Raw genomic sequence first — 24,621 nt, 5'->3', positions numbered from 1 at the left:
TACAGCAGAACAGTAGCAAGAAATGGCTCGTCTTTTGACGTGCATTTATCCCATTTTAACATTTCGGTTTCTTAACTACAAAAATTTGACAAAATATGCAGGAAATGTGGAAGGCTAAACATATCCCTATTACCTGCATTAGCCACAGACCTGTGCCACCTATGAAGAAACAACTACCTGGCATAATACGCTACATCTAAGGTGTTGGATGCATCCACACTAAGGAAAAAGTCAAGCTGATCTTTCCAGGAGTGAAGGAGTTTGCTCAGCCAGATGCATTTACCCCACTCGCTCTACGTTCAGTTCAGCCTGAAGTCTGGGATCAGTTACATCTGGTGGCTGAGTCCAGCAACGCAAGCCAGAGCAGATAACTTAGATGATGGCCGTTGAGAATCTCTCTCCTTCCCTAGCCCTCCAGATGATGAACTGACTCTGCTCCTGGTTTTGTTCTGTTTCTTCTCACCTTTTTGATGTGCACACAAAATGTGCAGGAAGGCCAGTGCATCTGGCTTTACGGGACCACTGTCTCCAAGGCTGACCCCACGAAGGAGCACATAAGGTAACACTCCTTCTGTGGTATGGTTACAAGATTGAGTGCAGAGCATAAGGAATAACCTGTCTGTATTTGGCAGAGTCCCAGTCTCCCCCTGCATGGGTGTGCAGCCTGCTCTGCATCACTACAGCTCCAACAGAACACACTCATCAGGCTGGAAGCCCTGGCAGCGACCTGCAGAGCAGGCGAGCAAAGGGAGGCAAGCTGCCATGGAGATGTCCCAGCACGGGAGAAGACCAGGCTCCCCAACTCTAACATCTGCCGGAGAAACAAAACCTAAGCCAACTGCCAACGCTTCGCTCTGTGCTGCTCCTTTTAACGGAGCGATATAGACTTCATGTCGGATCCCACTACAGTGAAACATGCTTCTCTGGCTCCGGGTGAGGCTGGCCGACAGTCGCTCCTGGCTCTGCTAATGCAAACTGACTCTGCAGCCGGCCGCAGCCAGGGCTGCCCGCAGGTTTGTCAATCTGCCCTCGGCACCGTATCGGGGAGCCGCGCAAAGGTGTCAATTTAGCAGGACTTTGTCCTCTCAAAGTGATACCGACCACGCTGAAATCAGCAAGCCGGAGCCGGGAAAATGCATCTGCAGGTAATTAGTAACAATCACAGGCTGCTTGGAAACTGCTGACTACAGCAGTAATGAGCTGGGCACATGTCATTGGCTTGTAAATGGAGAGAGCACTTATGGACCGTGGCAGCAAGCAGTAAGGGAAGGGGTTTTTTTAAAACTTAATATTTAATGTGGCATAAAAACGATGGAGAGAAATCAAGTGGTTCTCTAATCAGAGCTTTGGCTGGTGGTCCATAACACAACGGAGTTGGCAGATGAAGCAGTACTGAGAACTAAATTTTTCCTTAGACATATTCTAGCAGCAAGTGCTGGCATGAATGCCAATGTTTAAGCAATCCTTTCATTTTCAAAAAGTATCCCAAATGTTTTGATCTACCAGCTTGCTAAGAAATAGAAATTTTACATCATCTAATGGATCACAGAGGATCTTTTGCATCTCAACCCTCAATACGGCTTTGCTACCCACACCTCAGCCCGGCAACAAGAACAGTGAAAGACTGTGATCATAATTCACTTAGGACCTCCGTTCTCAGCTTTATTTGCATTAAATTCTTTTACAATGTGTCTTACAGATTTAAGACTGACAAAATGAACTAGACTTAGGACTCTTTACAAATGGCAGCCCAGAAAGTCTCCAGACTTTCTCATAAAAACTGATTAAGCTTGAACAGCAGATACCAGCTATCAAAAGGGCATTAGTGTTCTTAGCTCAAACCCTGGATGTCATATTTCAAGTTCTTTACCCCTGGAAATGCGGCTTTTCAGCCCTACGCCCATCAATAGCCCCACTCTCTGTTGAAGTGTCATGCAATCACACATTCACAGCTCTCCTTCACACACACCAGAAGAGTTCCTGATACAACCATCTCCCTCCAACAGACTCTTCTGGATAATACAACTCACTTGCCAGTGTTTTAAGCAGCTCTTGGTCTCACGACAGCGAAGGTGTACACAAATGTTTATAATCCGGAATGTCAACTGAGAAGTGAGGTCAATTCCCCAAGCCATTAGCACCACCAGACACAGACTTTGGACATTTTGTGGACCTTTATCCAGCCACCCCTCACGTTTACAGCTGAAAACATACTAGCTGGCATGACCAAAACAAGTTGTCCCCCAAGGCTTTCCTTTCCTGCTCTCAGTTTGCTTGGACACATCACAGGACAGACTGTCTGGAGAGAGAAAGAGTGGAAACACTGAAAAAAGGGTGAAGAAATTAAAAGTTACCCAACTTCCTGAATCTCAAGAAAGGACTGGAGTTCAGGCTGGCCATTCCTCCTCCAATGAGGAGCAGTTTGCAGGAGAAATGCCATCACGGATCTGCGAGGCTCGGGCTCTTGCCTGCCAGACAAGAGGCCGACGTCCAAGACCCGGCTCTGCCAGGACTTTTCTCATGAGTCAGTTCCTGACCACCCAAGCGGGGCTGATACAAAGCTAACCTTCTTCCAGGTGTTGCCTGCCTTATCTACCACCTACCCCCAACCACCTATCCCGGCCCCAGCTTAGGAACACTAAACTGTTGAATTTTACCATAGCTTTGGTCAGGCCACAGGTCTCCTCTTCTGAATCCCCTGTCCCACCAAGGAAACAGGGTGGGAAAAGAGGTGTGACTGAAAAAGTGAGTTAATTCTTGGGAGAAAATCGAGAAGTCTGTCCACAGCTATGGAGAAATGCATCACCAAGTGCGCCGTAACCTATATGCCTTGCACATTACAAAGTATGGCTTGCTGCTTAAATCTTCCTGCCCCCAACAGTCTGCAAGTCCCCTCAGCTCATTGGGGCAGAGAGCATGACTCGGGCGTATCGTGTAAGCCCAGCGCTATAGGATCCAGATCGTGCCGGGGGCTCCTGCGCGCTCGCAGAGCACGAGCAGCACAAAACAGTTGTTACGAAAGGAAAAGGGAGGATAACAGTCAGACAACTTTCTCCACAAATATATCAAAAGGCATAGGTTTTAAAAGAGTTTGGATATGCTCGTATAAATCTAAGTTTTATGAATGCAGGTGTTAGAAACTCTACAGCAATACCAAATTAAAGATATAAATACCTACTGCCTTGTAAAACATGTTCTGTTATAGCTCTCACCCTGTCATGTTTAAGACCAATGGCAGGTTTTTTCTACGTTTGCTTCTCATAAAGCCTGCTCCATGTTTTTGATGAGAACTAGTAAATTTAACATTTGGAACTTTTGCTCAAGTGCAGCTTATGTCACAGGGAGAACCCACAGGAAATCCGTATCGAGCTCTGCAGTGTCATTTCTGTAGTCAGTTTTGCTCTAATAAACGTGATCAGTCAACTCACCAAACTCTAAGGAAGTAGTAACGAAGCAGCACGAAAAGTGCGTAAACCAGCATAAAAGAACAAGCTCTGCTGAAGCATCAAATCAAACAACAGATTTTGGCTGAACCTGATTTTGGCCAGGTGCAGACCTTGGATAGGCAGCTCCTTAGAAGAAGCAAGGAAGCACTCAGCTTCTCTATCATCTTGCCTTCCTAATTTTCACTCCTTGATAAGGCAGCTTAATAATGTCTTGCTATTTTGCTTCCCCCTCAAGACACGGCTCCCATCAGTTCCCATCCCACACTGTAAGCTGTGGACGCTCGCGGATGGGAGAGCCCCAGACAGCGATGCTCACAGCGCCTGCTTGCACGGTCCGAGGTGCTGCTGGGCTGCGCTCATCAGCAGAGCACCAGTGCCTCTCACAGGGCATCAGGGTTGTCACGGGGGCACGGACTCGGGCGAGCAAGAGACAAACATCCAGAAGACAAATGAAGGGCAACAGGACCCCCGTGATGTGCCAGGGCAGCCTGGGTCTTTTGCAATGAGCTGCAAAGAAAGATGCAGGGAGCTCTGTAGCAAACAATTACAGAATAATTTGCCTTAGGAGGCACTAAGGCACTTTTTCACTTTCATAGGCTGTACAGATAGCTTATGACACCAAACATGACAGTTCATGTTCCTTCTTTTATATATATATAAATATATATATATATGTTTTCTCTCCCTACCTGCTCTAAGCCACAAATATCCCAAAATCCCTCTTTCTGTCCATCCACCCAGCCCTAGACACTTTTCTTATCTCTAAGTCTACCTCTTGAACTACCCACCCACTACCTGACAGTTATTTCAAGAATTCTCTCCCCTCTCACTTCAAGGATTTCCTTACAGTTCACGTAACTCTCTAATTTCATTTGAATACTCCTGAACTTTTGGCAAGAAAAGCCAAAGACTGATGCCACATTGGGTTAAAACAGTTTTGTAACAACATTCATTTTCAAAACTGCTCTCCTGCTAGATGAGATTGCAGCGCTTTAAAGATACGATAATATTATACTAAAAACTGTATCACCTTCCCTTTTAGCAAGAAAATAAACAAGTAAATTCAATCTTTGGCAAAATGGAGAAAATCCAGTGATGAAATCTGCACCGGTTAGACACACAGACAGAAGTAACACACAGAGGTAACATGCATAGGAAACATAGAGCCTTAAATCTTAAAATCCCTTTTTTCTGATTCCCACAATTCCTTTGGGACACAATTTTGTCATTTTTTTACCATTTGGGCAATCTCCTTCCAAGTGGTCAGTCCCAAATAACTAGGTGACCAAAGCATTTACCACATTGTAGCTGTTCCTTAACTCTCACCCTATGCCTGCTAAATAAATGCATGTGATGCTGCATTCCTTGAACAAACAAGCTTCGCTTTTCATTTAAATGCTCAGCCTCACTTAAATGCACAATTACAATTCCAGAAATGGTATAAAACATGACCATTTCTAGGAATCAAAAGCATCCAAAATTCAAGCTATTTGAACTGTCATAGAAACCCCATCCAGTCAAACATGCCAGGCGCATTTATGAAAAACAAGCAACAAAGCCCAAAAGCAGAGGCAAGCATTCTGCTTTTCTGTTACATCTTGGTATTCAGGATGCAGCCTTGGGGTGGAGGGGCATACCCCTTCCTGGAGAAGAGGGATGGATGCTTCGTCTGTTGGCTCCAGGCAAACACTACTGATTTATACAAGCCGTGTACCTGACTTTCAACAAAGCTGCTATGAAATCACAGTTAAAAAGAGACTTTTTGAGCAAATGACTCCACATCTGACACAACTCCTCCATAAAGGGCATCACCCTGCAATGTGCGCACACACACACTTCACAACACTTATCAGCATTGGAAAATTGCTTACCTGTGACAATAGGATATGACTGAGGCCCGGGAACGCTCGCTCCCAAATCTGCAGAAGTAGGGCTGGTTATATTGGCCTTCATGTCGTCTAATCCACCAGCTAATGATGCCATGGCTGAGTATTCAGTTGCCTGGAAAAAGAAACAAAAGGCATTTTAGCGGTAATAAATTTATTATACAAGAGCTTTTGCCTGTATGACAAAAAGTAGATGCAATACAGAACTCAAAAATCCTTTGTTCAGTCAGTTTTAAAGGCAAACCCATTTACACAGGGCTGTTAAGCATTTAAAATGCTCAATAAAGCGGGTCTGCACTTATCACTGATGTCCTCAGAAAACACCAAAATGGGCTTTCTTTACAAAACCAAAGCCAAACTCATCAATATGTAACAAGGCTTTCCTTAAAGAGGAAATCTCGTAGAGTAACTGGGGGCTGTAACTGCTGAGTGCAAGTTACTTGCTTGTTAGAGAAAAATGTTTGTGCCGGTTAACCTGAACTCTCCTTATTTCAGTGGTGCTACTTGAAGAGACACGCATAAACGGGGTGTCCTGTTTCCCCCCTTTTCTTGGGAATGCTGCATTTCCTCATCATCTCACAAGAAATAAAGTGCACGTAAATAAAAGTGTTTGCTTAATGGATGGATTTGTAGCCAACTGTTTCTAAATTCGAACTATTTAAAAATCAATCACCTGGCTGTTGTAAGGACGCTTTCTCATCTCATGGGAATTTTTTAATCTCATTAGCCACAGCTACGGTGAATGAGCACAGGTCCTCAGAAATCAAATTGTTTCTGTCCTATAACCCTGTAAAAGTCCCTGTAGCAGGTGAGGCCAATCCCTACATCCAGAAGGCCTTCCACGTATATGGCAGAAAGCTTAACTTCATCTGCCTTTTTCTATGATTTCTTATTGTCAGGATCATTCACACAAAACTGGGAAGTTTCCTTTCGAAGTTCTTCCTTCCCTGTTGCTATTTGCACTTTAAGTTTTAATCCCTTATTTGTGAGATTGTAATCATGCCCGTAACAACTAGAGGATAACGACTTTAAGTGAAGAACATCAACAGGAACAGATAAACTGAACAACAACGACTGTGAGGCTGATCCCCGCAGTATTTCTGCAGTCTAAGTCAATGCAGAAGCTGTGCAGAGCTGAAGCAACGTAGGGCAACCCAGGACCCCAGTATTTTTTTGAGTGACCAAATCAGAAAGTTAACTTTTCTTTTTTTTAAAGGAAGCAAAAGCTAATATGAGTGAACACATCTTCCTCCCTCTTGCAAGTTTCTAGGAAGTGTCAGAGAATCCGACACACAATCTGGTATTTGCCACGAGCTCAGCACTCTGGGTCAGATATATCTGTTTGTGTCTCTGTTGCTCTGTTGCTTGACCAACCTGATCTCCTTCTATGAGCAGGTGACCCGCCTCGCGGATGAGGGAGAGGCTGTGGATGTGTCCACCTGGACTTCAGTGAAGCCTTTGACACTGTCTCCCACAGCATTCTCCTAGAGAAGCTGGCGGCTCACGGCCTAGACAGGTCCACTCTTCGCTGGGTAAAAAACCGGCTGGACGGCCGAGCCCAGAGAGTTGTGGTCAACAGAGTTAAATCCAGTTGGTGGCCGGTCACGAGCGGTGTTCCCCAGGGCTCAGTGCTGGGGCCGGTCCTGTTCAATATCTTTATCAACGATCTGGTCGAGGGGATCGAGTGCTCCCTCAGTCAGTTTGCAGGTGACACCAAGCTGGGCGGGAGTGTTGATCTGCTCGAGGGTAGGAAGGCTCTGCAGAGGGACCTGGACAGGCTGGATCGATGGGCCGAGGCCAATGTATGAGGTTCAACAAGGCCAAGTGCCGGGTCCTGCACTTCGGCCACAACAACCCCAGGCAACGCTGCAGGCTTGGGGCAGAGTGGCTGGAAAGCTGCCCAGAGGAAAAGGACCTGGGGTGCTGGTTGACAGCCGGCTGAACATGAGCCGGCAGTGTGCTCAGGTGGCCAAGAAGGCCAACGGCATCCTGGCCTGTATCAGAACTAGTGTGGCCAGCAGGGAGGTGATCGTGCCCCTGTACTGGGCACTGGTGGGGCCGCACCTCGAATACTGTGTTCAGTTTTGGGCCCCTCGCTACAAGAAGGACATGGAGGTGCTGGAGCGTGTCCAGAGGAGGGCAACGAAGCTGGTGAAGGGCCTGGAGCACAAGTCTGATGGGGAGCGGCTCAGGGAACTGGGACTGTTTAGCCTGGAGAAGAGGAGGCTGAGGGGAGACCTCATCGTGCTCTACAACTACCTGAAAGGAGGTTGTAGCGAGGTGGGGGTTGGTCTCCTCTCCCAAGTAACAGCAATAGGATGAGAGGAAATGGCCTCAAGTTGCGCCAGGGGAGGTTTAGGCTGGACATTAGGGGAAATTTCTTTACTGAAAGAGTGGTCAGGCCTTGGAACAGGCTGCCCAGGGAAGTGGTGGAGTCCCCATCCCTGGAAGTATTTAAAAGACGTGTAGATGAGGCCCTTAGGGACATGGTGTAGTGGGCATGGTGGTGGTGGGTTGATGGTTGGACTCGATGATCTTAGAGGTCTTTTCCAACCTTAATGATTCTATGATTCTATGATTCTATGCTCAGTTCTCACTCAAACAGAAGTTAATTTACATGGATAATCCTGTATTAGCAGGTTTGTGTTAATACGCATGTTTTTTTTGAGGATGCAATCCGCATAAGGCATGAGTATACCCTGTCACCTTGAAGGATTCCCCATACAAACCTCTTGCAGATAAGCATGTCAAATACATTTCACAAGTGACCAGCTGCTGGCCACCCGGCCCACAGATCAGCACTACAGGGTCCTCTGGACCAAACGCTTCTCAGTAAGGACTCAACTCCTATGTTCCTCCCTAACCTTTGCATTAAACTTGTCCTATTCCTCAGCTCTTTCAGCTTATTCCTCCTCCGACACCCTCCGTGCCCTCACATTTCCCTTGCCTTCACACACCCAGCCCCTTTCTTCTACCACCACTGCCTCAAAGATGCGCACGCCTACAGCTCTGCTTCAGCCCCACTTCTGCACCTTGGGGAGGACAGCCCCTGGAGCATCCCTCCTCTGCAGAGGATGCCAGCGATGGTCCCAGCCTTTCTCTCTCCTACAAGTTTAACCAAAGCTTCTTCTTCTCATTCCACATCCTACCAAGGAGCATTTTTCAACCTTCTCACACCACCCCACACTGTCCTGTGTCTGCAACCCCATCCTGCCCCTGCGCCGAGTACATGCACGTGCGGCGGCACCACTGGATTTTTTCGGTCCCCAAAGCCCTGATCTGACAAGACACCAGAGGAACAACAGCATGGCTGCAGCCCTGCAGAGACATCCCGGGCAGCTGGTGATGCATGAGCGGCATGGGACGGGTTGGCAGCACAGCAGAGGAAAAAGCTGTCCTTGTGCACTGCTGTTTGGTATTTCTGATGTTTGGAGAAGAGCACACACCACTCCCTGGGGAAGGACGCCTTTTTTCACCCCTGCTGCTGTAAGAAAGCCGTAACCGCACCGTATCCAGACTAGAAAATCTCTTTGCATCTTCCCGCAGCACACCAATCCATCACTCCCCACGGGCAGGATGTGAACGTGACAGTGGTACGCCGTGCTCATCCATGTCACCCTCCCACGGGGAGATGGAGTGATGTGCAGCGGCATGGCCCTCCCGCAGGCAGCGCTGCCCCACCTCAGCAGCCTGCAGCGGAACCACTCCTGTGGACCGGAGGGACCAGAAGCGGTATGGCTGCCCAGCACGGTGCGGAGGGAGAGCCCATGGCCGGGCAGCACTGCTGCAGGGCTCCAGGAGACGGAGGCGTGAGAAGTGGAGATTTGGGGTCCCTCCCCGCTTTTGGTCCCAGTAGCTTGCTGCAGACAGGAGCTGCACCTCTTTTGCGATGGCCCAGCAACTTTTCCCAGAGGTAAGAGCAGTGGGATTTTCAGGGATTTTACAGCCCCTTCCCTGTTCCCATGGCAAAACTGTGCGCACATCCCTCCTCGGAGCCACCAGCGACTGGCCACCGGCAGCCACTCTGACCATGCACCGACCACCGTTGCTGCTCCCAGCACTTAGGCGGAGTGAGCCCGGGCATAGGGGCAGCCTCGGCAGCTGCTGACCCCCCGCCTCCTCGCGTGGTCCTGGTGGAGGAGCAAGCCCCCATGTCACACCCGCCTCTGCGGTCACAGCTCCCACCGCGAAGCAGTGGGGACACAGCCAGGGCCAGCACCGGGCTGGCGCAGCAGCAGTGAAATACTGTGCAGCTGAGAGCCGGGATGGCGCCCGGCTATGGCTGGTGCTTGGCTGTGGGCAGAGAAGGAAACGCACCGCGAGGAGCCATGAGGTGCTGCAGGGAGGTGAGGGTCAGCAGAAGGCATCTTCTGGCCCCCAAGGAGAGGGGAGCTGGGGGTGCACAGCAGAAGAGCCTCCACCCTCGAACCGACCGGCGGGCGCTGCCTGCAGCCCTCCTCGCCCCCAAGGGCCAGGGGATCACAGCACGCCCTCAAGAAGCAGCAAGCCTCGCTGGAGCCGTGTGTTCACAGCGGTGAGCGTTCACCCACTCACGAGGGGCACGGCGGCGTCCCCTCTTCCCGCTCCCCCAGGCAGAGCTCTTCCTTCCAGACACCCCATCCGGAGAGGAGAGGAAACCCCAGGGGGAGGCAGCGCTCCTGGAGCGGCACGTCACCTTGCGGCCCCATTGAGACCCTCCTGCCGACCCTCCCCAGGAGCCTCTCCAGCCGCTCAGGGGGACAGCAGAAGGGGTCTCAGATTCGGCTCCTCCACTGTCAAGCTGGCACCGCCGCCAGCGAGGAGCAGCCCAGGATGGCCGGGCACGGCCAGGGGTCCCTCCCCGTGCAGCGGGAAGCACGACCTGCTGCTCGGTAGTTGAAAAAGCAAGAGTCGGGTGTTCAGTACCCTAGAAATTACCTGAAAAATGACTGCCTGCGGTTGTACCACGCACTGTCTCATCAGCATGGAGCACCACTGCCATAGCATGGAGGAGAGAAAACACAGACACATGAAACGAGGAATATATAAAAGGAGAGACCGAGAAGGACAAACCAAAAGGAGGGGCAAGACGGGGTCTCGTGTGCTCCCGCTCAGCTCGGGCAGATGGGACCTGGGCGCCTGGCAGGGGGTTGGGGCTGGGCCCCCCAGCAGGCACAGCGCCCGGTGGGGGAGCAGCTGGGGTGGGGAGGAGAGGGGTGGTCTTGGCGCGCCCATGGGCAGCAGCACACCCCCTCTTACAGGCAGCAGGGTCTGCACGGTCCTTCCCCTGCCAGCCTTCGCTGCAGAGGGCAAGAGGGAAAGTTTCTGCGCTGGGAGAAGTTTCACATCCACCTCCACCTGCAGAAGTTTGATTTCTAAATATTACCCCCCAGGGTGGGGGAGGTGATGGGCAGATGGAGGGAAAAGGAGTGCAGGAGTGTTTCAGTACCATTTTCAAACAATTTACGTAGTGTGGCAGGAGGCAGGCTCTGCCGTCTCCTGCTGCACTGTGGTGAAGTGGTGAGACAGCCCATCACTGGCTTCACCCCGCGCTTTTCCTAGCAAAGATTCCTGAGTGTAACCCACCGAAAGGTCCACCCACCCTACATGTAAGCAGTTTTCTCTTTGAGATTTTCCTGGAATTTTATCCCAGGCTGGCAGGCAAAGATGGACACACAGTGGGGAACAAGACTGCTCCCTAAAACAGCATGGTTCTGGGGTGCCGGCATGGGAAGCTCAGGGAGGTCCCACGAGCTGGGATGAGCCTTGCGGCAGCGCTGCAACCCAGGCGGTGTGAGACAAATGCATCCCCTTCCTGCCCCATCCCTCTTCTGGGGCGCAGACCCGCACCCCTCTTGAGAGACCACACCAAGCAAAGGCAGAAAGGAGGCATCTGTTGTGTGGGGCAAGCGGCCATTGAAAGGAGCGCCCGGTGGGACTCACACGTGTTGCTTTTTGCATCTGCTCAGTTTGCCAAATCACACCTGCAAAACACCAGGCAGGCATGAAGCGACGCCTCCCGCGCCTTCCCGCTGCTGGCACGGCTGCCCCCGGACCTGCGGCGCTGCTCAGGACGCAGCAGCAGCAGCAGTAGCAGCAGCAGCAGCAGCATGACAGGGGCTCAGACCGACAGAGCAACGCGCCAGCTTGGGGCTTCAGGACTTGGTCTGCTCCTGCACGGACTGCGTGCGCTGCCTTCCCTTCCAACAGACACGGTGCACTGAGTGCCTTTGCTGCCAAAAACAACGCTTCTCCTCTTTTAAGCCAGACTGACATCAATCTGAGGTCTCCAAAAGGCGCAGTGTTGTCCCCCAGCTCACGACCACCAAACCCCCTGCTCGCCCCTTATGGCATCAGCAAGCCAGAGCTCATACTTAGTATCTCCAAGTCACCACATCATAATACTTTAAAATTAATAAAGGCGAAAGTGGTGCACACCAGGCAGGCTGTCCACAGAAACCTCCACCTCAGCCTGACAAAGGGAAGGAATTTATAACATTAGATATGGTTTGGAGAGCTTAATCCAAAGCAGCTCTAATTAATCTCCCCAGGCTTTCAGAAACCCAGTGCCACTCGCAGCTGCATGGGCACTGGTGCTGCTCTGTCTGAAATTTTATGGGAATGGAAAATCCATCCTAACGCCCTCCTCCTCTGCCGCCTTGGATTCGGACGGGAAAGGCATCTGAAAACCTATATATCAAAGCCTCGCCGCTGCCGCCTGCCAGCCACCCCTCCATTTCATAATTTATATGACGATCCTTGCACTGCCCACCGTGGCCACCAAAACCAATTCTGCTTTGGAGTAAAAGCTATTTACATAGCTAATTGGGGCCAAACCCCAGTTTCTCTTTGTTTTCGGCAGCATTGGGCTCTTTGCTGTCTCACAGGGCATGCAAGTTTGATTTCAGTGGTACAACCTTTTTCCCTCAGTTTAAATTGAGTATTTCTGAATCTCCCCTTTCACAAAACATATGTTTTTAAAAAATTAGAAGCTGTACTTTATTTTAGTCCAAATCCAATTAGGATTGTGTACATCCCCAGAGATTCCTCTGAAGATAGTGTGAATTAGCTAGTGCACCCTGCCATGAACACATTTACCCTCATACGTCAGAATAACTGACCTGTTTTTGACCCAATCTTCAGATTATCTGCATGTGGGAAACGACATGCTACGTTTTACATTTCCACAGTGCAATCCATAAGCGGACGCAGCCATTCTCAGATTTTCCGAAGGGACCCCCAAATCCGATCTAAATGCCTAGAATTTACCTGTTGGTTTTCTTTTATACATATAAATAGCTACATTTCCATTCGCTCTTTGTTTCTCATTTTCATTTTGTTCTAATATCTGCATGTAAATGTCTGAAAATAGCATCTGTAATTGAAGATTATGAAGTATAGCCAGCTCCTGACAGGCTGCTAAGGAAGATGGATTATCCTCATTTTTCTGTAAATTTTGTCAATTTTGGAATTCATAAGCTATCAACACTGATCAAAATGTGACCGCACAGCTGTGTCAAAGCGGACGGCGCGGTGGCGGCGCGGCTGCCGAGGAGGACGGCTCTCCCCAGCCGCCCAGCCGGGGGCACGCTCTGCGGGAATCCTTCCTGGCTGCTCCCAGTACCTACATCCCACCACCCCCCCCTAAAAAAAAATTCAAATAAATAAATTGAAAGTACGCAAATTCTCTGGTGCGCCGATTCACATCACAAAGCGTAATTTATTGCATGTTCTCCCTTTTTATTTATCCCTAAGTAGTAAACACGATTTCCATTCAGGGGGTTCGTTATGTTCCACTCCTACCAGACAATCACGGCACACTTGAGGCAATTGTTTAGCCTCTTCCTCTCAATTTTCCCATTACTGGGAGTAAGTACTGTTGGGACTCTTTAATAGCCCGACTGCAGCCCATATCAATAACAGATGAGGTTTAATCGTCCAACACAAAAATTATTTAGGCTCAGTAAGGACATTCAATGTCATTTGCATAATGGCATTTCTATCCTGAGCACCTAACCCATCGTGCATAAACAAGGCCCTGGGACCATAAATAATAATAAATCACGACGTCCACGCTCCTCTTGCTGTAATAGGAGCCTCTCTTTGTAGAAATTATTTCTGCAGGAAATGGGCACTGTAATTTTAAAGACATGTGGCATTGCACAGGCCAGTAAATCACACCCTTGCGCACACAGACGCACACGCACACTCCAGCAAGGCTGCCCGTGGTGAACAACAAAACCCCACGAAACAGCGGCACAGGAAACAGCCCATGCTTGCCACTGAAATCGCCCCTTTTTTTATTATTATTATTATTATTATTTCCTAGTCAGAGCTAGCAGTCTAAATAAAAGCAAGGTCTGAATAGTGTGCGTGGTGTCTGGGCATGTATACGGGGGGATGACGGACCCGTCAGCCTGCCAAATCCCCACCTGTCCCTCGCACCCACAGTCCTTGAACCTCTCCTGGAAGGTCTGGAGGGAAGAGCGCAAAGACCTGCATCACTTGCAGGTGTTTTCCAACCGAGCTTTTCATCGGCCATTGCAATCCCAGTCGCCCAGCTGGGGCAGGGGAGGCCAGCAGACTCTCTCCCTCTGATCTGTAAGCAGAAGCCTCCATAGAAAATCATGGTAAGGCCAGCCCAAGGGAAGCGAATGGACACATACAACCCAGTGAGCTAGGCTGGCTTCCCACGTTTCAGCCGCATCAGGCCCATAACAAGTGGCTGCACAGGGGCGGTGAGAGCCGACCTCTGCTTTTGCCAGGATTGGCAAGTTTCATCATCACACATTTATCCCCCCACAGCTCCTTCCTCTCTCGGTATAAATACTGCTCTGTTCCCTCCAGGACAAAATGAAGCGACGACTCGCCCCAGCTCCCACCCACCCTCATCAGCACTGCCTAGGCTCCAGGCCCACCAGGAGTGCTTTCACAGCCCCTGCACGGGCTTTTCCCATCATTTCCATGCCAGAACCTCCCAGTTCCATTTACAAGGGATGCAGAAATGGCATAACAAATTTTGCAGGAGCCTCCTCCCAGTGCCAGCGTTGCACGTCCATCCTGACTGCTGCACCACAGCCAGCCGCGCAGGCATCTCCTCCCCGAAACAGCATCTCCCCCGGCTGCCTCCAACTTCTCCTCTCCCAGCCCTCCTCCTCCTGCTCCTCCTCCCCCTGGGGCAGCCCCTCGCTTGCTCCTCTCCAGCCCTTCCCGTGGATTCATGCAGGGTGTTTCTCCTCTCCCCCTCCTTCCTTCCCTCTCCTCCCTGTGGCTCCTCTCACCCCAGCACGAACTGACTGGTCGCCCTGCTGCTCTGTCAGCAGCCTCCACCATCCTACGCGCAACGCTAAAAAAAGGGGCACGCAATTGAAATAAAGTGTAACACACCCCATTAAAATAAAGCATAACACATCCCACCCTGGTGAAAAAAGCAGTTTGCTTCTTGCAAACCCAGTACATAATCACTTTATGCTGCTCAACTGTCACAAGATAATGCTAAGACATGCTGCTTCTCAGGACAGGAACTGGACACATTCACGCCCAACCATAACAATTTCAGCCACAGGAGGAGGGAAAATGGACGATCCTCCACCACAGTGGCCCCACTGCTTCCACTGAAGCACCTGGCATGGGTAAGCGGGGAAGAAAACACAACAGTAGCACAATCAAGCATTTCCCTACGGAGAAATATGACGCGAAAGTATGAAGGCACACTGGGAATGTGCATGAAGTTTACATCAATATTGTCATATCTTTTTAATCCATCCTACTGACAGCTCCTGACACTTGAGAAGTCTTGTGCGCATTTGCAAGAACAGTATTTGTATTTCTGTAATGCTTTCAGATGAACTGGCTGAAGGTATTTCACAAATGCCACCTAAGAATCCTTTCATCATACTCTCTGTATCATATTATGCATTGTGCACAATAAACTGGTTTCAAAGCAGTATCCCATGGCAAAATACGCCTGGCAGCATTGACCGACCAAGCCTCCCAGGTAACCAAAGCCCCGGCAGCTGCTGCAGCTCCGGCCACACCGAATCTCTACCCAGATGAAAGCCAACAAAGAAAGCCATGGAGTTTGCTGTGTTTTATGGTGTTGCAAAGTCAAAGCTGAACAAATCCATATCAACCCATAAAACCCCGAATTTCAGGCCACTTTCAAAGCTGGACACAAACACACATTCTTCGTTTTCCAAAAGACACTCACTTTTCCTGTTGGTGTCCCTGGGACCCATGGGGATCAGGAGTCTTCTGTTTTCCGTTTTGGGGGTGACAACTTTCCCCACAATGCTGAGTTCCCTGTCAAATCCCCAAGGTGGAACTTGCCTCATCAAAAAAACCCAAATACACAAACATATTTTTCCAAAGCTTTTGTTTCATTTCTTCACCTGTACCCAAGACTGGAATGGGAAGGGCCACAATACGGCAAGACAGTTTTCAATATGACGTGTTTATGGAAAAGCCAGAAATATAAGGACAAATATTGTTCTAGGAAGATTTACGAAGCACTTTCCAGTTACAAGTCCTCAGAGGCATAGGGTTAGGGAGGCAGCTGGTATCAAACTCCGCAGGGAACAACCCAGGCTCTGACAGAGGGCAATGCGGCTCCCCCGAGCTTGAATCCCTGAACCAGAGTGTTTTGTGCAGCAAACAAGATGTGCCAGGGAGGGCTCTGGGGGACGCAGAGGTGTGGAGACCCTCTTTCCCCTCCACATGCACTGCAGGCATGCTTGGTGTGAATGGAAATCCGTGGCAGGGGAAAATCTGGGGAGTGATGCGGTGCTTTCTTTGATGTGACATTCACTAGGGATTAACGGGCACTGAACCCCACTCATCTCGTGGGGTAAATCTTGAGCTGTTTTTCCCCTTTGCTAATTAGCTGAGACCGGCTCACAACGAAACCCGACCAGCAGCAGGTCCGGAGTCTGGAGGCTTCGGGACAAGGTGCTGGAGACCGGGGCAGGACAGCATCACCCACCTCAGAGACACCCACTTCCGCATCGGAACACCCCATCTACCCTGCCTGCCCGCGGGGCAGGGAAACAGGCTCCTCGGCTTCAGAAAAAAACCTAGAAACATCAGAACTTGTCTGCACATGGGTATAGAAAATGAAGCAAAACATAGGCAGGCTGACCAACAAGTGTGGTACCTATAGGGTACCTATAGGGTGCTGGTTCCAGGTAAAGAGACTCTGTCTGATGACACCCACAGCCTGCCGCTGCTGGAGGCTCTGCACCTCCTTGCTATCGTGAAAGGCTCCAGCGAGGAGCCTTCTACGCGGAAAAATCATCAAAGATGACAGGTTTCAGTGAAACATTTCAGTTTTTATCAAAACATTCTCTGTTGGAAAGACAGGTTCAGCCAGAACGCTGCTGTTGTAATAATCATCATTTTGCCACTGAAACGTCAGCTGCGCTGGAGACGCCCGGGCGCTGCACATGCAGTAAAACATCACAACGAGAAAACAGCGTCAGACAACCAGAAGGAACACACTGCAGGTGTGACCCGCGCATCTCTCCCACCCCGACAGCCACCCTGGCTTTTATGCCAGAAGGGTATTTGGGGTCGTATTTTCAAGCTTTTCTCCACAGTCACAAGAACCAGAGCGCAACCGTTTGCCTGAACAAGAACACAGATGCGGGGTCTGTGCCTTCAGCAAAAACTCCCACTGGTGTGCAGCCTCACAAATTGGCAGTGCTTGAAAACCACTCATCAGGCACATAATCTGATGACAATTTCTTGTGTGCCTTAATTTTAACCGTTACTTAATCACGTGTTTTAATTATTTAGAGAGGTCCTAATAACTTATTTAGAGAGGTCAAACACCCTTAGCCAAACACAGCATGTGACGGGTGCAGTTCCCCTGCCTGGCTCCCATTTCGGAAAGGCACCCACTGCCTCCAGCACCTTGTTCTCCCCCAGCCCTCTGGGTTTGTCTCTGAACGTGCCTGGTCTGGACTGACTCAGACCTCAGGTCAGCTCTGAGTCTGGAAGGGACTTCTGCAGCACAGAGGATGAGCAGAGGAAACCCTGCCCCTCTAATTCAAAGCCCTTAGTCAATTATATTTTCAAGGTGAGAGGAGCAGGGCTGAAACCATCCCCCTACATGTTAAGCTGCTCTCTTAGTGTAAGAGTTTCCTTCCTTTCAGACCTAACTATTTTTTTCATTTCAGTAAATTCTGCTGCCACCAGATTTTTAAGCAGCCACTATTCATATGATCAGAGAGGAATTTTGAAACTAGCCCTTTTTTCTGGAAGTGGCTTAGCTGCACAATTGCTTTTTGTCATACAACCACTTCTGTAGGTTGTTTCATTCAATCCCTTCCTAAAAAACGGCAACCCAAAGCTATGGCATTCTTCTGAAAACCCAGCATCTGCATTGAGCAAGCTGCTTAGGCTCCTGGGCGCTTCGTCCCAGATTCCTATCTCTCCATCTCATCCCAGACATCCCAGGCTCTCCATCTCACACTGCACACTGTGTGAACCAGATGCTGCTCTCTCACCCCAACCACGCTTTTCATATTTTCCATTGCAACCATATGAAAGTTTCCCTAAGTCACATCGTTAACAGCTGGAATGAACAGCAGATAAAATAATCCAGGTTGGAAGGAAGCTCCAGAGGTCCCTCAAAGCAGGGCCAGCTACAGGGCCAGGCCAGGTTGCTCAGGGCTTTATCCAGCTGGGTCTTGAAAACCACCACAGATGGTGACTCCGCAACTTCTGAGGACAACCTCTGCCCTGCCTGACTGTCCTTGGGGGGAAGAAGTGCTCCCTTGGACCCTGTGTCAGCTCATGCCCCTGTCTCTTGTACTCCCACCGTGCACTGCCATCAAGAGTTCGGCTCCTTCTAGGATGCTTTAGCACATTGAGATCTCCAGGTATTCACTAGCTGTGTAGGGAGCATACTTTGAGAAACCCATCTTTGTTGATTTAAGTGATGGACAGATTTAGAGAAAGCCTACCAAATGAGAGTAAAACAGCAGTGATTTCCAAACCAAAGGGTGGAAATTGTATTTGAAACTATTCAAAGCCTGCGGGATCCAGACATTTACTGGGGACTAAGGAAAGAAGTCTTGTTCCGTTCTTCAAATGCCGGTGCAAGCCCTTCCCCTCAAATATAACATGAGCAGGCCAGGCACTAAATAAATCAACGGGCAAGTGTGTTTACTTACAGATTTGCCTCTCCCTCTGTTGCAGGGCTAACACATACATAAGGAGGTCAGTCAATTTTGCTATGACATAATCTTGCCATACTAGTGCCATTACATGACATCATCTTTTTCCACAGAGAAAACCAGCTTCAGAACAATTCCAGATCTGTTTTCCTATGCAAGTGGAGCATCACACACATACACACTGTAAAGTGCATGGATGACTCCCCTATTATTTTTCAAAGGGACAAAGACTACATGAGCAATTATAATTCTACTCATCTTACTCATATATTACACTTTGATGTGATATTGAAAATCTGACGGGTGGCCAGTAAATCACAGCTCTGCTTCAGCTCTCGGGCAGAGTCCACTGTTTGACTGGCTACTGTCTGTGACTTTTTCTGTAATGACAGACTTTCCTTTAGCTGTTTGCTGGTGACATGAAACCTTGGAAGGAAGACTCCACTGAAGACAAAGATGTGGGTTTTTAGTTAAAACTTGCTAATGTGATAGACCTGGTTTATCTCTCTAAACTGAAAAAAAATTAGCTATTTATCACAAAACACACGATGAACGAAGAGATACAACTACTCAAAGCCAGCTCCCAAATTGCAAGGAAATGTGGACACTTCTGGCAAGATAACCAGAGGGGAAAGCTTTTCCTAAATTTCCCACCTCTCTACCACACTTACGGAAGCCGTGCGAATCTCCTGGCGGAGATCACCCCTGCCTTTGCAGGACTTTGTGTTCCGTTGTCGTCACTAAGGTCCGGGTGTAAAGCTGGTGTAAAGCACTGAGATGAAACTTGGTGACTGGCAAAGCATCCCCTGCCAGCATTACCCAACAGAAACGGTGCTAAGGTTGCAATTTCCAAACGCTGTTTCCCCAGACCCTTGGGAAAAAGCACACCACACTCCTCCTCGAGGGCATTTCAGACCCTGAAGAGCCCCCAGCCATGCCTGAACACTAGGGAGCTGGTCCGCCATTGCAGGCACTGGACCTCGGCTCCCGCAGGCTCAGCCACGCGTCGCCAGGACGCCGGGGCCAGCAGCCGGTGACACGCCGGCCACAGAGCCCCCGGTGCTGCCAGCCACGCCGCGCATCACCGGCACCCCCTCCACATGAGTCGGTGCGCAACCTGGGGAGCCTGCCCGGGGCAAAAATCCCCCACTGCGTCCGTACAGGGCAAAGAGAAAGGAGATGTCGGAGCTCCAGACACAGCAAGGCTGGCCTTTCCGTTAACTCAGGAATTTGTATTTTCACATATCTGAGAGCAGTCAGGAGGGAAAAAGGGGCTGTTAAAAACCAGGAATGCACTGCAATTCCTGAAGGCGTTATCTACCTTGGTAATTTGGGATTCCCTCTCCCTGCTGGGGCAAGGGGAGGAGGCGACAAGGACTCCTCTGGGTCAGAGGCCAGACGTGGTCCCCAGGCAAAGCCATGCGAGCAGGGGACAACCCCCTGCCTGACGCGGCAGATTCGGAGGGCAGCAGCATCAGCACAAACCCAGGCCATTGCTGGGGCTTTTTCAATGAAGAAACGGGCACTGGGAGGGCTCTAGTCTTTCAAAGGCACCCTGAAATCCCTGAGACCCGGCCCTGCTGCTCTCTCCCCGGTTGGTTTCTTCGCACTGATTTGGCCACACGTTGCTGGGAGGAGAGGGAAGAAGCAGGCATGGCCCAGTAGCTCTTTTTGTTCTGTTTTTTGGTCTGTTTCTTCAGACTGACTCGCTGCAGCCTGGTTGAGAAAGAGAGGACAAAAGACAGCTGTGGGCTTCCTTACATGACAACAAGTAACTCTACACTTTTCCAGCACAGCAGGGTCAGTGCAGAAAACCCCGGCTCCATCCTCCGGCAGCAGCTTCTCTTCGGCAGGGCAGCGCTGCCGGGGCATTGCACGCTGGGCACTGCAGACCCCTGGAAACGCTCCCCATTGTCTCTTGGAAGATTTTGCAGGAGAAATCCTGACCCCAGGCTTCCCATTGCTTCCAGACAAAGCGAGAAAACCGGCCACCACCCGCTCCCCATAGGGAGGGACCCACAGGAAGGGGCATTGAGCTCAGGTGGGAGCACAGGGTACTCCCAGGTCTGCCAGGGCGCGAGAGCGGGCATCCCTTGGGTTATCCCACCCGCGTTTCTTCCAACCCGTTTTGCTTACTCAAAGACTGGATGTTTCAGTTCCAGCCCCTGCTCACACAGACACCGCCGGGTGTCCATGTAAGCTGCAGGGTGCTCTTTGCAAAGATGATGCTGATGCAGAGAGACGTCAGCACGATACACGGCTCCTGTCATGGTGCTTCCCCAGAAAACGCCCCACCAGCGCAGCCCCTCTGTCACACAAAATACCAGGTGTCATACAAAACAGTCTGTGTCTGACACCCAACACGACATGTCACAACAAGGTGGCACACACAGGGACTTCTGTGCAGTCTTCAGAAGCTCATGCACAGAAGACCGCTTGTAGGGAGGGCAGAAAGACAAGGATGTGAATGGGAGGTGTTGGCCCAAGCAGCTGTGCTTTCTGCTGCTATTCTAAAAGAAAAGGCTTTCTACTCATAAAAAGCGATTTTCAGCAGGAAGAAACACTGTGGCAGGTTTCTTTTCTCCTTCTTGACCCTCAAACAGAGCAGAGCCAAAAGGGAAGGTGGTGCATCCTCTTCCCCAGCAGCACAATGGAAGGACGGAGGGCTCAGACACAAGACTCTGTCCCGAGGAGGCTTCAGCCTCTCTGCGGCAGCATGGAGAAGACACTGCATATGGCTGCTCCCTCTTGATCTACACTGCAGGTGAAACTGCTTTCCTTTCCCCAGCCATTACTTGTCTTATTCACCCGGACAGCAAGACCAGGGACATCGCTCTCCCCCAGACAGCCAGTGCACAAAGCTCTTAGCCCCATGCTGCCTGTTGGGTCCTCCCAGTACCATTGCAAATAAGCAATAACCACGGTGATGGTGAACAGGAATAGGGACCCTACACAAAGTCTCACGTGCTGAAGGCTCAGCCTCCAGAAGCCAAGGGCAGTTCAGAGCTCTGAGCTCCCCGGAGCATCTAGGGGACCCTGGCGGATAGAGGAGCTTACCCAACACCTCTGCAGAATAACCCTGTTATTTCACCAGGAGCTGATGGCTCCCTGTGAACCGGAGGCTGTGGTTAGCAGCAGCATCGCAGGGCTTGAAGGGCTTTGTGCACGGAGCAGTTCTTGAACAGCCACCTCATGCAGGGAAAATGGGGGTAAGTGCAACTGTTGTCTCCAAAGAGCTGGTGCTCCTTCCCAGCAAAATGCCCTGTGTTATGGCTGAGCACTGATCCTCTCCAGTCTTCTCTTAACCTCTTTAAATTTTGCCATTATTTAAAGGTACTACTCAGCAAGAAAAAGTATTACCAGCCTGAGATCTCCTTCTGAGTCGCCTCTGACTCCCTCAAAGGACACTCTCTGCCTGTGCTAATAATCACCAGCTGGCAGAGATGGGCAGCACCAGGAGCGAGTACATCTCCGCAGCACACACGTGCTCCCTGGGATGCAAGCACCCCGTTCCTGCACCACCCGAGCACCCTGTCGTGGCTTATCTTGCAGATCAGCAGCAAAGTCCCACACTCGGGGAATCAACAGAACAACTGCGGCAAAGGGCCAGTGCCGTATCCCACCAAGTGCAAGAGTACAGCAGGGTCACCCCGGAGGGGGAGAGCGCCGAAATCCACTCCGTCTCCTACACCCGCACACGGGGGCACCGCACGCTGCTCCCGCCCAAGCACGGCAAAGGCAGACGGGCCAGCGGCGAGCAGCCGAGACGCGGCTGTCCTGGCCCACGTTGCAGCCCGGGAGGGGACGTGTTCCCTGCCGGGTGGTGGGGAAGGAGGGAGCTCCGCACAGCTTCACCCCCCGCAGCCCCCATGCGGGGCGGGGGTCACGGGCGCCCGTGCTACCAGCTGCCGTCCCTCCGCCACCCTGCCCGCCCAGACCCCGCGCCCTTTCCATTCGGTAGGGGTATTGATCTGCTGGCAGCAATGGGCTGGATAATTAGCCAGGAATTAGGGTTTCTATTACAGCCAGGAGGCTGCCCCAGCTGATTTATCACCTGAATAATTTACTGTGATTGAAAGGAAATTAAAATGAACTCCATTTGACAACTGTGCGCTTTTATGGGCTTTAGTGAAGACTCAAAAGCCAAATTAATAGCCTGGTGTTGTTTAATAGTCTACTGAGAGTAAATATGGGAAGGTTTTTCCTCTCCTGATGTGCTCTCTTAGGCTGGATTTTAGAGTTGTTTTTTTTGCCCTCCCACCAATAAAGCCACAGACTGGATCAGAGGAGGTTTCAGCTGGAAGAGGCGTAGATGTCAAAACCACAGAATTGCCCTTGCTCCCTGCTCCTCTCCGCGCTGCCAACGCTTGCCCTCACCTGCCCATTTCTGCAGGCAGAGGGGCTCACACGCCGGCAAAATGGGGGAGAGCAGGCAGCACCCGCTGGCTGCCCCCGGCCAGCACCGGCACCGGCACCAGCACCGGCATCAACACCAGCACCGGCACTGGCACCAGCACTGGCACCGGCACGAGCACCGGCAGACAGTGCAGCCCATCCAGCTGCCAACCCTGGCCAGCCACCACAGGCACGGGATGAGGGTCTGGCTGCCAGTGGGGCGGGGGATGCAGGATAGCACGGGGGTAATGCAGCCACCCGCAAACTCGTCCCGTGCCCTGAGACCTCCGATCACCGTGTCCACCCCCCGCCACCCCAGCGGAGCCGAGGGCGCGTTCCGCCGCGGCACAGGGTGCTGAGCCCAGCACAGGCACGCCTGCTCGCCCAGTTGCCTGCCGGATTCCTGCTGGCACACGAGGAGCTGTCTGCAGGGTGGCAGATCGATGTTGGACTCCACTTTTCCTTTTCCTTTGTCTTTTTTCTCTCCTTTTTTCCCCCAGTTTTAGCATTTGTCTCTATTTGTCAAGCCGTGTGGTGTTGTCTTGTTTTCCTTTTTAACTTGCTCTTCACTTACTACACCCTGTCACACAAGCCATGGGTAAGAGCTTGCATTTACATGCTCAAATCACTTCTGCAGGTGGCAGATCAAGAAAAGATTTGACTCTGGACATTAAAATATAGCCATGAGTTAGTGCCATAATTTTCACTGTTACTGGACAACATAAAGTTTTGGGAAGATACAAGCAAATATTAGCTCTGCATTTCTCATCGCAAGTCCCAGCACGATCATCGCACGAAGATCCTCAGCAGCCACTGTCCACCCAAAGGTAGTGTCCCTCAGGAAAAAACATACTATTCACACAAACAGGAAAATGAGTCACACTTCTTGGCTTTAACCAACTTTTTCGGACTTTTCTTTTATCTGACATACTTCTGACTTTTGCCTGTTACTAAGATAAACCCCAACATCGTAAGGAGGACTGTACATCTCCACGGTCTCAGGAGCTGCATTCCACCATCCAGCACGGCTCCTTGCAGTGAAAAACAAACTTTCATCTTTCCAAGCTGGCAACTTCTTGGCCAGATAAAAGTAAAACTTGAAGATTTTCAAAAGGACTTATGCCCCTCTCTTGGTCAGTTCAGCGAACTCCTTCATCACAACTCCCTCTGAAACAGAGGGCTATTGGATTTTAACTTCGTGCAATTTTTCCAGTTTTTTTCAACTTATTAATAATTTCAAATTTCATCTGCCTGTGCTTACCTCCAAATCCAAACTTATCTGCACTGCATGTCATGAACACATATATTAGTATACGTTTGCCAGGTTACTGGTTTCTACCTAAGCCCAGAATATCTGCATTTTATCCAGATATGAATCCGAGAACCGACACTCGGTTTAGTTCTAGCTAAAAGCAATGGGAAAGCATCAGCAAGGGCCTGGGAATTATCTGCTATTAGCAGCAAGCAGTTCTCTTCTAAGTCGGTGACCTACATAGTCTTGAATCTGGTCACATCATGTTATGCCTCATTATGGCCCTGATCTAAAGTCTATTGAAGTCAATAGAAATATTCCTCTTGGCTTCAATGAGTCTTCGATTGGACCCATGTGTGAAGCTGAAAATACAGGAGAATCCTTTTCTATTGTGGACAGAAATGCAGCATAGATAATTCTCTTCTTTATTCTGAGGAAATTAATCCACTGCCTCCCCTGTCGAGCCGATCCTGCTGTATATCCTT

At 50.3% G+C, this 24,621-nt stretch overlaps 1 protein-coding gene across 1 annotated transcript in view; it reads right to left on the bottom strand.

Annotated features, from left to right (window-relative positions):
* PAX5 (paired box 5) overlaps positions 1–24,621 on the bottom strand; it is a 137,778-nt gene that overhangs the window by 56,356 nt on the left and 56,801 nt on the right. Inside the window, exon 7 of the mRNA XM_075137850.1 lies at positions 5,318–5,447. Within this exon, the coding sequence (XP_074993951.1) occupies positions 5,318–5,447 (130 nt within the window). The remainder of the gene's footprint in view (positions 1–5,317; positions 5,448–24,621) is intronic.

The sequence above is a fragment of the Calonectris borealis genome, chromosome Z (genome assembly GCF_964195595.1).
Source record: "Calonectris borealis chromosome Z, bCalBor7.hap1.2, whole genome shotgun sequence".
In the NCBI taxonomy this organism is placed as follows: domain Eukaryota; kingdom Metazoa; phylum Chordata; class Aves; order Procellariiformes; family Procellariidae; genus Calonectris; species Calonectris borealis.
This window is presented reverse-complemented; position numbering and strand designations above follow the sequence as displayed.